The sequence below is a fragment of the Leucoraja erinacea genome, chromosome 25, assembly GCF_028641065.1.
Source record: "Leucoraja erinacea ecotype New England chromosome 25, Leri_hhj_1, whole genome shotgun sequence".
NCBI lineage: Eukaryota > Metazoa > Chordata > Chondrichthyes > Rajiformes > Rajidae > Leucoraja > Leucoraja erinaceus.
In genome coordinates, this window is record NC_073401.1 from 29,748,330 (window position 1) to 29,764,474 (window position 16,145).

Genomic DNA, 16,145 nt, shown 5'->3' on the forward strand with positions numbered 1-16,145 from the left:
CGGCCCTTCGAGCCAGCACAGCACCGCCATTCAATGTGATCACGGCTGATCATCCACAATCAGTACCCCGTTCCTGCCTTCTCCCCATATCCCCTGACTCCGCTGTCTTTAAGAGCCCTGTCTAGCTCTCTCTTGAAAGTAGACAAATTGAAAATTTACAATTTTACCGAGGCCAATTAACCTACAAACCTGTTGTAGGAAGGAACTGCAGATGCTGGTTTAAACCAAGGATAGACAGAAAAACGTTGGAGTAACTCAGTGGGACTGGATAAAAGGAATAGGTGGCTTTTCGGGTCGAGACCCCTCTTCAGACTGAGTCGACCCACAGACCCTGTACGTCTTTGGATTGTCGGAGGAAACTCGAGCACCTGGAGAAAACCCAGGCGAAGATATTTAGGCCCGAAAGTAGTTCTACGTTGTCCCAGTTTTGCATTCTACACACCAGGGACAATTTACCAAAGTGGATTAGCCTACAAAGCCACACGTCCTTGTCGTGTGGGAGGCAGCCAGAGCACCTGGAGAAAATGTGTAGGAAAGAACTGCAGGTGCTGGTTTAAATCGAAGGTGGACACAAAACGCTGGAGTAACTCAGCGGGAAGGGCAGCATCTCTGGAGAGAAGGAATGGGTGACAATAATAGATAATACACAATAGGTGCAGGAGTAGAGGCCATTCGTCCCTTCGAGCCAGCACCGCCATTCAATGTGATCGTGGCTGATCATCCCCAATCAGTACCCCGTTCCTGCCTTCTCCCCATTTTATTTAATGTTCATTTTTTTCAATTTTTTTTTTTTCTGCAGCGGAGGCAAGGCTGAAGAAGGTTTCGCCCCGAAACGTTCCTTCTCTCCAGAGATGCTGCCTGCCCCGCTGAGTTACTCCAGCATTTTGTGCACCCGGAGAAAACCTACATGGTCACGTGGAAGAACGTACAAACTCTGTACAGACAGCACCCGTAGTTAGGATGGAACCCGGGTCTCTGGCGCTGTGAGGCAGCAACTCTACCGCTGCGCCACCGTGCCCGCCCCTTATGCACAAGAAGCAACCCATACAAAAATGAAAGGACAAAGACGAAGGTTCACCAGGTTAATTCCCGGGATGGTGGGACTGTCACACGCTGAGAGAATGGACCAGCAGGGCTTGGACACTCTGGAGTTTAGAAGGATGAGAGGAAGTCTCATTGAAACATATAAGATTGTTAAGGGTTTGGACACGCTAGAGGCAGGAAACTTGTTCTCGATGTTGGGGGAGTCCAGAACCAGGGGCCACACAGTTTAAGAATAAGGGGTAAGCCATTTAGAACGGAGACGAGGAAACACTTTTTCTCACAGAGAGTGGTGAGTCTGTGGAATTCTCTGCCTCAGAGGGCGGTGGAGGCAGGTTCGCTGGATGCTTTCAAGAGAGAGCTAGATAGGGCTCTTAAAGATAGCGGAGTCAGGGGATATGGGAAGAAGGCAGGAACGGGGTACTGTTTGGGGATGATCAGCCATGATCGCATTGAATGGTGGTGCTGGCTCGAAGGGCCGAATGGCCTCCTCCTGCACCTACTGTCTATTGTCTATTGACTCACGAGTAATCAAAATATTACATTTGCTACATCAAATTTTTTTTTTGCAAATGAATAACAGGAAAGGCTGATTGGAGCTGTGAATGTAAAGGCCACACTCACCTTTGCATGGGTGTTCCTGACTTGTAATCGATGTCCAACACAAATGCTTCTGGGTTACTGGGCAGGTAGCAGCCTGAAAGCAAGAAGTAGCTCGTGATCCTTCTCCAATTATTGCATGAGTTTAGTTCAGAGCTGAAACAGGCCCTTCGGCCCACCCAGTCCGTGCCGACCTGCAATCCCCTCCACTGTCCCACATGGACCAGGGACAATTTACAATTTACACCAAAGCCAATTAACCTACAAACCCGCACGTCTTTGGGGTGTGGGAGGAAACCGGAGCACCCGGAGAAAACCCACGCGGGTCACGGGGAGAACGTGCAAACTCCGCACAGACAGCGCCCGTGGTCGGGATCGAACCCGGGTCTCTGGCGCTGTGAGGCGGCGACTCTACCGCTGCGCCACCGTGCATACACAGTTGCATATTTATCATTGGAGGAGAAATAAATCAGTGCCACACTTTAGACTTTTGGTCGAAACGACCACAACTTTGGTCCCAACTTTTAAGATGATGCCGTCGACAATGAATAACGATCCCGACTTCAATGGGAAGTTAACGAGAGCAGACCGTCTCTTACCAGGTTGGACTTTCACCTCAGACAAGGCCTTCAGACAAGCTTTCTTCCTCTCTTCTCCTTTAGGGTAGGGCCTAAAGACAAAGGGGCAGTCAGTTACGGTCTCAGTGGGCACTGCAGCCCTCTGTACTCTGCCCTGCAACTTACTGGTACCCATACACAAGGGGGGGGGGGGGGGGGGGGGGAGGGGGAGAGGGGGGGGGGGGTGGGAGAGAGAGGGGGTGGAGAGAGAGAGGGGGGGGAGAGAGAGAGAGAGAGGAAGAGAGGGGGAGAGGGGTGGGAGGGAGGAAGAGTGGAGAGAGAGGGGGAGAGAGGGGGAGAAGGAGAGAGGGAGAGAGAGAGAGGCGGAGAGGGAGAGGGAGAGGGGAGGGAGAGAGGGGAGAGAGGGAGGGAGAGGGAGAGGAAGAAAGGGGGTGAGAGGGTGAGGAGCAGGAGAGGGGAGAGGGAGAGTGGGAGAGGGGGAGATGGGGAGAGGGCGAGTGGGAGAGAGAGGGGGAGGGGAGAGGAGAAAGGCGAATGGGGAGAGGGAGAGGGAGAGAGAGACATGTCACGGGGTGACGCCTGTATGGTTGTGAGTCGGACATTTTTCTGGTCACCGCTGGATTTTCAACATGTTGAACATTTTTGGCAACCTGCTGCGACTGTGACGGGTGCCGGCAGTCGCCGAAAAAATTGCGTAAGTGGGACAGGCCCTTTTAGAAGATTCTTAATCCTCTCCTGACTAATGCAAAGACGTGTGAAAACGCACACCTCCAGATTCAGGGACAGTTTCTTCCCAGCTGTTACCAGGCAACTGAACCATCCTACCACAACTTGTAGCAGTCCTGAGCTACTATCTACCTCATTGGAGACCCTCGGACAATCTTTGATCGGACTTTACCAGCCTTTTACCTTGCACGACGCATTATTCCCCTATCGTGTATCTGTACACTGGGGAATGGCTCGATTGTAATCATGTGTTGTCTTTCCGCTGACTGGTTAGCACGCAACAAAAAGCTTTTCACTGCACCTCGCTGCACGTGACAATAAACTACACTTCCTTGCCACAGGAGGGTGGAATTCTCTGCCACAGAAGGCAGTGGAGGCCAATTCACTGGATGTATTCAAGGGAGAGCCAGACATACTGTAGCTCTTAGGGGTAACGGAATCAAGGGATATGGGGAGAAGGCAGGAACGGGGTACTGATTGTGGATGATCATATTGAGTGGCGGTGCTGGCTCGAAGGGCCGAATGGCACCTATTTTCTATGTTTCTACCAGATTGTGGATAAAGTTGCAGAGAACATGGATAGGTGACATTTCCCTCTGCTTTGGCAGATCTGCTGACAATGCCAAGGCAGATAGGGCAAGCAGCCAACATATTTTCAGGCTGATGTCAGCCATGATTGATCAATTGGCTTCTGGGCATTGTGTAGCCTATACCCGCCCTTTCATTCACTGCTGCTGCTGTGTTTTGGCTTCACTTATTACACCACCCAACCACACTCTTTGTTGGTCACCGTGTGAAACGATGTGTTTAAGAAGGAGCTGCAGATGCTGGAAAAATCGAAAGTAGATAAAAATGCTGGAGAAACTCAGCGGGTGAGGCAGCATCTATGGAGCGAAGGAAATGGTGACGTTTCGGGTTGAGACCCTTCCTCAGAAGAAGGAAGACAACAGACAATAGGTACAGGAGTTGGCCATTCGGCCCTACGAGCCAGCACCGCCATTCAATGTGATCATGGCTGATCATCCCCAATCAGTACCCCGATCCTGCCTTCTCCCCACATCCCCTGACTCCGCTATTTTTAAGAGCTCTATCTAGCTCTCTCTTGAAAGCCTCCAGAGAACCGGCCTCCACCGCCCTCTGGGGCAGAGAATTCCACAGACTCACCACTCTCTGTGAGAAAAAGTGTTTCCTCATCTCCGTTCTAAATGGCTTACTCCTTATTCTTAAACTGTGGCCCCTGGTTCTGGACTCCCCCAACATCGGGAACATGTTTCCTGCCTCTAGCGTGTCCAAACCTTTAACAATCTTATATGTTTCAATGAGATCCCCTCTCATCCTTCTAAACTCCAGAGTGTACAAGCCCAGCTGTTCCATTCTCTCAGCATATGCCAGTCCCGCCATCCCAGGAATTAACCTTGTAAACCTACACTGCACTCCCTCAATAGCAAGAATGTCCTTCCTCAAATTAGGGGGACCAAAACTGCACACAATACTCCTGGTGTGGTCTCACTAGGGCTCTGTACAACCGCAGAAGGACCTCTCTGCTCCTATATTCGATTCACAGTGATTGAGAGATTTAGACAACATTGCCTTACTTGATGATGGCAGAGACATTCGTGATCTTGCTGAAGAAGTCGTACTCTCGTTGGTAGAAGTCCTTGGCCGGCCCGGACAGCGACACAGTGATCTCCTCGATCAGTTGCTCCAGTAAATCACCAATATCAGCTGGCAACAAAATAACACGTCAATCATCTGAAGAAGGGTTCTCGACCCGAAACCTCACCCGTGCAAAAGCGGGGATGTTGCCGGGACTCCAGGGGCCTGAGCTACAGGGAGAGGTTGAGCAGGCTGGGATTTTATTGCTTGGGGAGCAGGAAGACGAGGGGTGATCTTATAGAGGTGTATAAAATCGCGAGTGGAATAGATCGGGTAGACGCACATAGGAGGGGAATCGAGAACCAGAGGACATAGGTTTAAGGAAAGAGTTATTAGGGACCTGGCAGACACAACCTGGTGGGTAACATTTTTACACAAAGGATGGTGGGTGTATGGAACGAGCTGCCTGAGGAGATAGTGGCTGCAGGTACTATTGCGACATTTTGCATGAAAATTAAAAGAGACAATTAAACAGGTACATAACTAGGACAGGCTTAGAAGGATATGGGCCAAACGCAGGCAGGTAGGACTTGCGGAGATGGGACGTGCTGTTCGGTGTGGGCTAGCTGAGCCGAAGCTGTATGACTCTATGAAACTGGAGCTCCTGGAGCAAAGTTTCAGGCGGTCACGGGGAGAATGTACAAACTCCGTACAGGCAGCACCCGTAGTCGGGATCAAACCCGGGTGAGGCGGCAACTCTACCGCTGAGCCGCTGGGTAACGATTAGTGGAAACGTTTTGCGAGGCCAAGGGGCAGAAGGGACTATGCCCGACTGTGACCCACCTTAGTGGGCACGGGATTTGTACAACAGGGCAAGTAAAGGGCCTGTCCCACTTGGCAGATTTGTTTCGGCGACTGCCGGCATCATCGACTGACGTACCAGGTCACCGGACAATTCGCGGCGTGACAAGCGTTTTGACGTGCGGTGTGTTTCCGAGTGTCGCGACATTTGTTTTTGTCGCCGCTGGATTTTGAAATATACGTTCAAAATCTTTTGGCGACACTGATAATGACGCCGGCAGTTGCCGAAATAAATTGGCAAGTGGGACTGGCCCTTAAATACCTGATCATTGGTTACCGTCAATAGGATCGATGGTGGGGAATTCAACAAACATTTTGCCAGCGTGGAAATACATACATATATACATTGTCAACATGGCAACATTGGCTCAGCAACCATGTCCCTCTATACAGTACGCCAGGGTCGGTACTTACGGTCTTTATGGTTCCCCTCCTCGTCCGTGAATATGTTGGTCTTCATGTTCCAAATAAATTGGTGACCTAAAAGCTGTGACTTGGCTGCAGCACACAAGATGTACTCCCTGACGTAACCCATCTGCAAAGTTTCATAAACAACACCAGTGACAATAGACAATAGGTGCAGGAGTAGAGGCCATTCGGCCCTTCGAGCCAGCACCGCCATTCAATGTGATCATGGCTTACATCATCTCTGAGCCAGCACCGCCATTCAATGTGATCATAGCTGATCATCCCCAATCAGTACCCCGTTCCTGCCTTCTCCCCATATCCCCTGACTCCGCTATCTTTAAGAGCCCTATCCAGCTCTCTCTTGAAAGTAACCAGAGAACCGGCCTCCACGTTCTGCTCATGGCCTGCTCGGTCATCGGCAACTTGCCGGTGTAGATGAAGTCCAGGCAGAGAACTCTTGAGGCAGAGAATTCCACAGACTCACCACTCTCTGTGAGAAAAAGTGTTTCCTCGCATCCGTTCTAAATGGCTTACCCCTTATTCTTAAACTGTGTGGCCCCTGGTTCTGGACTCCCCCAACATCGGGAACATGTTGTTTAAGAAGGAACTGCAGATGCTGGAGAATCGAAGGTTACACAAAAAAGCTGGAGAAACTCAGCGGGTGCAGCAGCATCTATGGAGCGAAGGAAATAGGCAACGTTTCGGTACGAAACCCAGAAGGAAATAGGCAACGTTTCGGGACGAAACCCGGAAGGGTTTCGTCCCGAAACGTTGCCTATTTCCTTCGCTCCATAGATGCTGCTGCACCCGCTGAGTTTCTCCAGCTTTTTTGTGTAACCTTCGGGAACATGTTTCCTGACTCTAGCGTGTGCAAACCCTTAATAATCTTATATGTTTCAATAACATCCCATCTCGTCCTTCTAAATTCTAGAGTGTACAAGCCCAGCTGCTTCATTCTCTCAGCATATGTCAGTCCCGCCATCCCGGGAATTAACCTGGTGAACCTACGCTGCTCTTCCATGTTGGACAGCTCAAGGCAAAGATGGAGCAGACAGCTTGTTTGGCCACTAAACCTTGTATGAGTCAATGCATTGCAATCCAAATGCAACTGAAAGCATCTCACGATTTGCCAATGCACAGATTCAACTCTGCGGAACACCATCCCGATGTGTTTCTCCGCAGTTTGGTTCCACCTTGCAAACAAAACACCAGAGATCGACACAAAAAGCTGGGTGAACTTGTGTCCATCTTCGGTTTAATCCAGCATCTGCAGCTCCCCCCTAAATAAAACTCCAGTGTACACTAGAAACATCCATTGCCGTTTGCCTGACAATAAATTAATCCCACATGTTCCTTACCTTGTCGTATCTGAGAGCTTGGACAATTTGTGGAATGTAGAAGAGAATAGCATCCTGTCGGAAGAAATTATATCAATCAAAAGTCGGCAAGTCTGTTCAAAAGCACAATTGCGAGAAATGTATCTTTCTTTAAACGTGAAATTCATATTTTAGTTTAGAGATACAGTGGCCGAGAAACAGGCCCTTCGGCCCATCGAGTCCGCGCCGACCAGCGATCCCCGCACACTAACACCACCCTACACACACTGGGGACAATTTACATTGATACAAAGCCAATTAACCTACAAACATGCACGCCTTTGGAGTGCGGGAGGAAACCGGAGCACCCGGAGAAAACCCACGCAGGTCACGGGGAGAATGTCACAGACAGCAACCGTGGCCAGGATCGAACCCTAGGTCTCTGGCGCTGTGAGGCCGTGACTCTACCGCTGCGCCACCGTGCCGTTCAATCATTTCCCTTTAAAAAAAAACTCCTTCCTTTCCTTGCACCGATCGCCCTTCATCCCGGCCGTAAATGTTAAGACGACTGGAAACGCTAAACGGCAACTGTGAAGTGAAATGAATGATTCATGTTGTGGGTGCGAGTGCCCCTCAGAACCGAGTGTGGAAGCTAAACAGTGAACGCAAAAGGGAGCTGAGAAGACGGGCAACAGGGAGAAGCATTTACCGCAAGGAGGCAGCTGATGGTTTTAAGTCTTCTGCACGTGTTCATAAGTTGTCGGAACAGAATTAGGCCATTCGGCCCATCAGGTCTACCCCGCCATTCAATCACGGCCGATCTATCTCTCCCTCTCAACCCCATTCTCCTGCCTTCTCCCCGTGACCCCCGACACCGGCTGGTCCGCAAGACTGGTCCGCGATCACACCGTACACTAACACTTAAACAGAGAGTGGTCGGTGCCTTCCCGTTTACGAGCGATGGCGTGGCGTGGCGTGGCGTGGCGCGGGGCCTTACCGGAGGGAAGGAGTGCAGCACCTTCACGGCGTACTGTGCAGTCAGCGGGTGCGGTGGGTACAAGCTGGAGAAGTAAGAGAGGGCTGTGGGTGGATCGGTGGGGGCCCAGCACAGAATGTGGCTCAGCTCCGGAGCATCCGCATCGATGGTGTGCCAGGTGACCAGATGCTGCAGAACAAACACACACACACACATTAGCCCACAATACGGAGCCGCATGGTGGCGCAGTGGCAGAGTTGCAGCCTCGCAGCACCACAGTTGCAGCCTCGCGGCACCACAGTTGCAGCCTCACTGCACCACAATTGCAGCCTCGCGGTGCCACAGTTGCAGCCTGGCACCGCCACAGTTGCAGCCTCGCGGCACCACAGTTGCAGCCTGGCACCGCCACAGTTGCAGCCTCGCGGCACCACAGTTGCAGCCTTGCAGTGCCACAGTTGCAGCCTTGCAGCGCCAGAGTTGCAGCCTCGCGGCGCCACAGTTGCAGCCTGGCACCGCCACAGTTGCAGCCTCGCGGCGCCAGAGTTGCAGCCTGGCACCGCCACAGTTGCAGCCTCGCAGCCTCAGTTGCAGCCTCGCAGCGCCAGAGTTGCAGCCCCCGCAGCCTCACGGCACCACAATTGCAGCCTCACTGCACCACAGTTGCAGCCTGGCACCGCCAGAGTTGCACCACAGTAGAAGTGTCCACATTGCGGGGCTGGAAACTGGAAGTATCCCCAGCTAATTCTGCCACCACCACCATCTACTGCAACAAGTGACGGCTCCCACTGATCGTCGCCGGAAGCTCGCGTCCTTTTCAGGACGGACGATGACAGCGAGGTCAATATTTGAAACATGGAGGATGGACACAAAAGAAGAAGCAGCGGCGGAGACCCAGGTTCGACCCCCCCCCCCCCCACGGGCGCTGTCTGTACGGAATTTGCCCCTTCTCCCTGTGACCTGCGTGGGTTTTCTCCGGGTGCTCCGGGTTTCCCCCGCCCCCCCCACTCCAACAACGTGCAGGTTTGTGGGTTAATTTGCTTCGGTAAAATTGTGAACTGATCCCAGCGTGTGTAGGATACTGCTAGTGTGCGGGGATCGCTGGCCAGCTGGGACTCGGTGGGACGAAGGGCCTGTTTCCGCGCTGTAGAGAGTGGCGAGTCCGTGGAATTCTCTGCCTCAGAGGGCGGTGGAGGCAGGTTCTCTGGATACTTTCATGAGAGAGCTAGATAGGGCTCTTATAGATAGTGGAGTAGGATGCAGTCTTCGGGGTGGAAGCGGCCACTTCAGTCCAGGCCGCTGAAGAATGTTCACCAGACGCCGATGATCCAGTTTCGCGGCAGAGGGCCTGAAAACATCGGGTTGGCTGAGGCCACATATAGACCCCGACCTCGGGTGGACTATGAGAGGGAGAACTGGATATTTTTAGTGCCTTCCCTCACAGTGAATTCTGCTGTGGGGGGACGTTTCTTGTTGATTTCTATAGTGTACTGTTCTGTGTCTTTTTTTCTTTTTCTTCTTTTTTTTTAAATTTTGTATGGATTTATTGACATTTAATCTATTCAATTAGTTTAATCAATCTCTGTAAAGCACTTTGGTTCAAAGTGATTTTGTTTAAAAGTGCTATATAAATAAATATTATTATTATTATTATTATTATATGGGGAGAAGGGAGGAACGGGGTACTGATTGGGGATGATCAGCCATGATCACGTTGAATGGCGGTGCTAGCTCGAAGGGCCAAATGGCCTACTCCTGCACCTATTGTCTATTGTCACCCATTCATTCCTCCTATCTGGAGACGCTGCCTGTCCTGCTGAGTTATTCCAGCATCTCGTGTCTATCTTCTTCACCTCAGTCTGACAGATGCATCCCTAAATGTGCAATCAGGTTCATGCGGTCCTAACTGAACAGCAGATCCGCTCACACACCACAGGGATTCTCACATCCCAGGAGCTAAATACATCAGCAGCAGCTCAGGCAGACAAACTCTCCCATTAGCACAGAAAAAAACAGTGTCAATGACTTGGAAAATGCTCGTGATGGAGCTTAATGATCCGGAATTATTAAGAGGAGCGAGAGAAACAGATGAGATGTAAACAACAGGCATCGTTATTTATTATTTCTTCAGCTTATTTAGAATATCTTCTCCGTGGATTGTCACCTTGTCGTGGTGGAGAAGCTTGTGTGGACCTGAGAACCTGAGAGCGATGCCGTCTGGAGCTGTCGATGCTCCTGGTGGGGCCACCCATGGCGGTAAGGTCGAGGGGGAGGTCCCTGACAAAGAGCCAATCCAACCGAGACCTCAACGGTGGAACAGGCGGAGGACGATGGCTGACCTTAGTGGAGCTAACGTCACAATGGCTGTGAAGGCAGATGAAGGCTGCGGCAGGAAAGGGTCTCCGGTCGTCTTGGACTCCATGCCACTGGATCCCGACCCAGATCTGTCAAGGACCGTGGGGTGGCTGTCTGTGCACCAGTCTCCCCACGTTAAACAAAGTCACGCACAGGCGTCCTCCACATAGGGAATGGCACCCTGGAGACACCCATGGGTCAGCCATGGGGACCTAAGACTAAGTCGCCGAAAAAAATCATGTAACTGGGACAGGCCCTTAATGCTTTCATTACCCACGATGGTGAAAATCTTCCACCATAACCTTCCATCTGTTAGGTTCCCAAGTGCGTAGGTTAGTAGGTAGAAACTAACTTAAATCATGAGTTAGTTGAGTTTAATTTAGAGATGCATTGCAGAAACAGGCCCTTCGGCCCAGCGAGTCCTCACCAACCAGCGATCCCTGTACGCAAACACTATCCTACACAATTTGGACACACTGATCTGTTCTGTATTCATGCCTCTATATTCTATGGTGCTGAAGCAAAGCAAGAATTTCATTGTCCTATCTGGGACACATGACAATAAACTCTCTTGAAACGTCGCCTATTTCCTTCGCTCCACAGATGCTGCTGCACCCGCTGAGTTTCTCCAACATTTTTGTCTACTCTTGAATCTTGACTCTCCTGAATTTACAGAAGGCAATTAACCTACAAACTGCACGTCTTAGGGATATGGGAGCAAACCCCAGGCAGTCGCAGGGTGAACGTACAAACTCCGTACAGACAGCACCCGTAGTCAGGATCGAACCCGGGTCTCTGGCGCTGTGAGGCAACAACTCTATCGCTGCGCCGCTGTGTCGGGTATCGAGTGCCGCGGTAACCGACCACCATTTTGATATTAGTTCAGCAACGCACAGGTGCAAAAAGGTGAACCTCCTGCAAACCCGGGTCAACACGAAAACGTTTCGATCAAAAGCTCGGGGCACTTTTCACATCTGTATTTATCGGAGACCTCATCTCTAATTCGCCGCAGTCAATTTTCAGTCTGTAATAAATCCGACAATTTTCTCGTTTAAAAAAAAAAAAAAAGTTTATTTTTTTAATAATACTGAGGATTACCGATTTATAGAACTAATTCTTTACAATTCCTTTGAGTTATTGGATGACGGTAAATCCTCCTCTGACACCAGCACGCTGGGAATGTCCACACTCTGACACCATTTTAGGGGCTTCCACAAGCGAGGGTGCTGCCCGATTCACCTCTACCCCATTGCGGACATTGGGCTTCATCTCTGGAACAGTTAAGGGCCTGCCCCACGTACGTGATTCTTTCGGCGACTTAAAGACGATAGACAATAGACAGGTGCAGGAGTAGGCCATTCGGCCCTTCGAGCCAGCACCGCCATTCAATATGATCATGGCTGATCATCCACAATCAGTACCCCGTTCCTGCCTTCTCCCCATATCCCCTGACTCCGCTATCTTTAGGAGCCCTATCCAGCTCTCTCTTGAAAGCATCCAGAGAACCGGCCTCCACCGCCCTCTGAGGAAGAGAATTCCACAGACTCACCACTCTCTGTGAGAAAAAGTGTTTCCTCATCTCCGTTCTAAATGGCTTACTCCTTATTCTTACACTGTGGCCCCTGGTTCTGGTCTCCCCCAACATCGGGAACTTGTTTCCTGCCTCTAGCGTGTCCAAACCCTTAACAATCTTATATGTTTCAATGAGATACCCTCTCATCCTTCTAAACTCCAGAGTGTACAAGCCCAGCCGCTCCATTCTCTCAGCATATGACAGTCCCGCCATCCCGGGAATTAACCTGGTGAACCTACGCTGCACTCCCTCAATAGCAAGAATGTCCTTCCTCAAATTAGGGGACCAAAACTGCACACAATACTCCAGGTGTGGTCTCACTAGGGCTGTGTACAACTGCAGAAGGACCTCTTTGCTCCTATATTCGATTCCTCTTGTTACAAAGGCCAACATGCCATTCGCTTTCTTCACTGCCTGCTGTACCATCTTGCGACTTGCCGGCTCCCGTCGGCAGAAATTTTCAATCCAGCGGTGACCAGAAAAAGGTACGACTCTCTGGGCGACTACCCACAACCATACAGGCGTCACCCCGTGTCTATCTTTGGTATAAAGCAGAATATCCTTTGAATCTCTTCTGCTCTCTCTCTCTCTCCTTCCTATGCGCAGTGACCAGAACTGTACATTTAAAACTCTTTGCCAAGAAGCCGAATAACCTCTAGCGTGGCAGGCAGGCAGGCAGGCAGGTGGCGCAGCGAGTCATCCATGTTCTTACCCGTATGGCATCTGGGACGTCACTGACGGCTCCAGGGTCCAGTCTCACCAGACGGGTCACTTCGGCTCCGATGGCTTCTGTGTTTTTAAATCTGCCAGATACAAAACATTGCACAAAGGCGGGGTAAATTGTCGGCAGCCGGTTGTACAACACAATCTGTCTGAAGGGGCGCCTCGACCCGAAAACGCCACCCATTCCTTCGTTCCATAGATGCTGCCTGACCCGCTGAGTTTCTCCAGCATTTTTGTCTACCTTCGTACAACAGAATCAGGTAAGCTCATAGATTCAAGGAGCAGAATGAGGCCATTCGGCCCATCAAGTCTGCTCCGCCATTGCTGATCTATCTTTCCCCCTCAACCCCCATTCTCCTGCCTTCTCCCCAGAACCCCTGACACTAGTACTAATCAAAATCTCTCAATCTCTGCCTTAAAAATATCCCCTGACTTGGCCTCCACAGCCGTCTGTGGCAATGAATTCCACAGATTCACCACCCTCCGACTAAATAAATTCCTCCTCATCTTCTTTCTAAAAGGTAGGCCTTTAATTCTATGGCCTGCGGTCCTAGACTCTTCCATGAGTGGAAACACCCTCTCCACATTCGTTATATCAGGCCTTTCACTATTCGGTAAGTTTCAATGAGATCCACTCTTATCCTTCTGAACTAAACTGCAGGTAACATATTTGCCCTCTTTCAAATAAGCAGGATCTGTAGTGATAAATCTTAGTCAAAACTAGGTAGAGCTCAGACAGCTGGAGTAACTCAGGGGGTCAGGCAGTATTTCTGGAGAACATGGATAGGTGACGTTTCACAGAGTGCTGGAGTAACTCAGTGGGTACAGCAGCATCTGTGGAGAACATGGATAGGTGACGTTTCACAGAGTGCTGGAGTAACTCAGCGGGTCAGGCAGCATCTGTGGAGAACATGGATAGGTGACGTTTCACAGAGTGCTGGAGAAAGCGGGTCAGCGGGTCACAAAATGCAGAAACTCAGCGGGTCAGGCAGCATCTGTGGAGAACATGGATAGGTGACGTTTCACTGAGTGCCGGAGTAACTCAGTGGGTACAGCAGCATCTATGGAGCTAAGGAAATAGGCAACGTTTCGGGCGGAAACCAAGGAAATAGGCAACGTTCCGGGTTTCGGCCCAAAACGTTGCCTATTTCCTTCGCTCCATAGACACTGCTGCACCATAACTCAGCGGGTCAGGCAGCATCTGTGGAGAACATGGATAGGTGACGTTTCGGGGCAGGGTCCTTTTTCAAATTGTATATAGGTAGACCCACACCATCCTGGCCACACACTCATCTCCCCGCTGCCTTCAGGTAGAAGGTACAGGAGCCTGAAGACTGCAACGTCCAGGTTCAGGAATAGCTACTTCCCCACAGCCATCAGGCTATTGAACTCAACTCAAACAAAACTCTGGAGAAACTCAGCGGGTGCAGCAGCATCTTTGGAGCGAAGGAAATAGGTGACGTTTCGGGCCGAAAACCCTTCTTCAGACTGATGGGGGGTGGGGGGGGGGAAGAAGGAAGGAAAAAGGGAGGAGGAGGAGCCCGATGGCGGGGGGGGATAGGAGGAGACAGGGAGGGTTAAAGAAGGGGAGGGGGAGAGCAAGGGGCAAAGAAATTAATAGGGGCACTTTAGGGGGTGTAAGGAATATGGAGGGGGAGAGGACACAATAGTCAATAGTCATTTGGACCCTGGAAAGAAAGGGAGGGGGAGAGGGGGGAAGGAAAGGGAAGGGCAGCCATACATTAGGGGGACCCAGACACAGGGACATTTTACATAAACATCCAGGAGAATGGAAGGCCAAAAAAAACTTAGGAGGAGGAGCCCCCCCCCCCCCCCCCCCCCGATGTCAGAGTCAAAGTCAAAGGAGACAGCTCGAGGCGGTTGTCCCGCGGCCCATTAAAGGGTGCGAGACAGCAAGGGCTAGCAAAAGACTCTGATCATTAATCGCAGCCCCAAGCCTGCATTTTATCTGTTTCCATTTCTCGTGTGTGTATAAGTCGCCGTTGCAGGAGTCCCGAAAAGCACCCTCCAGGGATGGGGCTATGGACACACTGATCTGTTCTGTATTCATGCCTACTATATTCTGTTGTGCTGAAGCAAAGCAAGAATGTCATTGTCCTATCTGGGACACATGACAATAAACTCACTTGAACCTTGACGTTTCAGGTGGTGAAGCAGTACAAAAGAGCAACAGAATGCCCGACTGACAACCGAGAAATGGTGCATTCCTTACTGATAAAGTCTTTGTAATAATGTTGATTACTTTAGCAAACATGCCTTTGATGGAAGCACATTAGATTGATCAGCTCTCTTCTCTCAGGAACAAAGAATGACGTTGCCATTTAAATGCCTCATTAAATAAATACTTTATTTCACCGCACCCTAGTGCCCGAGGGGTATTTGAATAGAATGGACGATTCTTCTCACTTCAGATCTGACAGTCACTAAGCCAGTTGTCAAATGTGTTTTTCTGCTGCCCCAGAGGCCGCCTGGATCAACTAAAACTGTAGTTATGCATCTCTAACTGAAACATATAAGATTGTTAAGGGGTTTGTACGCGCTAGAGGCAGGAAACATGTTCCCGATGTTGGGGGAGTTCAGAACCAGGGGCCACACAGTTTAAGAATAAGGAGTAAGAATTTTTGCTTATCCTGAATGTGGCTTCTTTACTTTAGACTTTGGACAAACAGCGCAGAAACATCGAGTCCACACCAACCGGCGATCAGCCCGTTACACCAGCACTATCCTGTACACACGATATAAGAACATAAGATTATTAAGGAGCTTGAGGCAGGAAACATGTTCCCGATCTTGGGGGAGTCCAGAACCAGGGCCACACAGTTTAAGAATAAGGAGTAAGCCATTTAGAACGGAGACGAGAGAGTGGTGAGTCTTTAGAATGCTCTGCCTCAGAGGGCAGTGGAGGCCGGTTCTCTGGATGCTTTCAAGAGAGAGCTAGATAAGGCTCTTAAAAATCGCGGAGTCAGGGGATATGGGGAGAAGGCAGGAACGGGGTACTGATTGGGGATGATCAGCCATGATCACATTGAATGGCGGTGCTGGCCCAAAGGGCCGAATGGCCTACTCCTGCACCTATTGTCTATTAGAATATATTCAGTGAATTGTCCTCTACTGCCTTCTGTGGCAGAGAATTCCACAGATTCACAATTCTCTGGGTGAAAAGGTTTCTCCTCAGAGTACTCGCCATGCCTTGCACATCAGCCATGATCACATTGAATGGCGGTGCTGGCACAAAGGGCCAAATGGCCTACTCCTGCACCTAGTGTCTAATGTCTATAAACTAAAACAAAACTAGTTTTTTTTTTTACCCTTTCAGATTTTACCCCCGACCCGGGTTCGATCCCGACTACGGGTGCTGTCCGTGCGGAGTTTGT

At 50.4% G+C, this 16,145-nt stretch overlaps 1 protein-coding gene across 1 annotated transcript in view; it reads right to left on the reverse strand.

Annotated features, from left to right (window-relative positions):
- The window catches only part of pi4kab (phosphatidylinositol 4-kinase, catalytic, alpha b), a 114,166-nt gene that overhangs the window by 320 nt on the left and 97,701 nt on the right, over positions 1-16,145 (reverse strand). The window contains exons 40-46 of the mRNA XM_055655413.1: positions 12,740-12,830; positions 8,124-8,291; positions 7,169-7,222; positions 5,817-5,937; positions 4,541-4,670; positions 2,241-2,311; positions 1,666-1,738 (exon numbers count right to left, since the gene is read on the reverse strand). Of these exons, the coding sequence (XP_055511388.1) occupies positions 1,666-1,738; positions 2,241-2,311; positions 4,541-4,670; positions 5,817-5,937; positions 7,169-7,222; positions 8,124-8,291; positions 12,740-12,830 (708 nt within the window). The remainder of the gene's footprint in view (positions 1-1,665; positions 1,739-2,240; positions 2,312-4,540; positions 4,671-5,816; positions 5,938-7,168; positions 7,223-8,123; positions 8,292-12,739; positions 12,831-16,145) is intronic.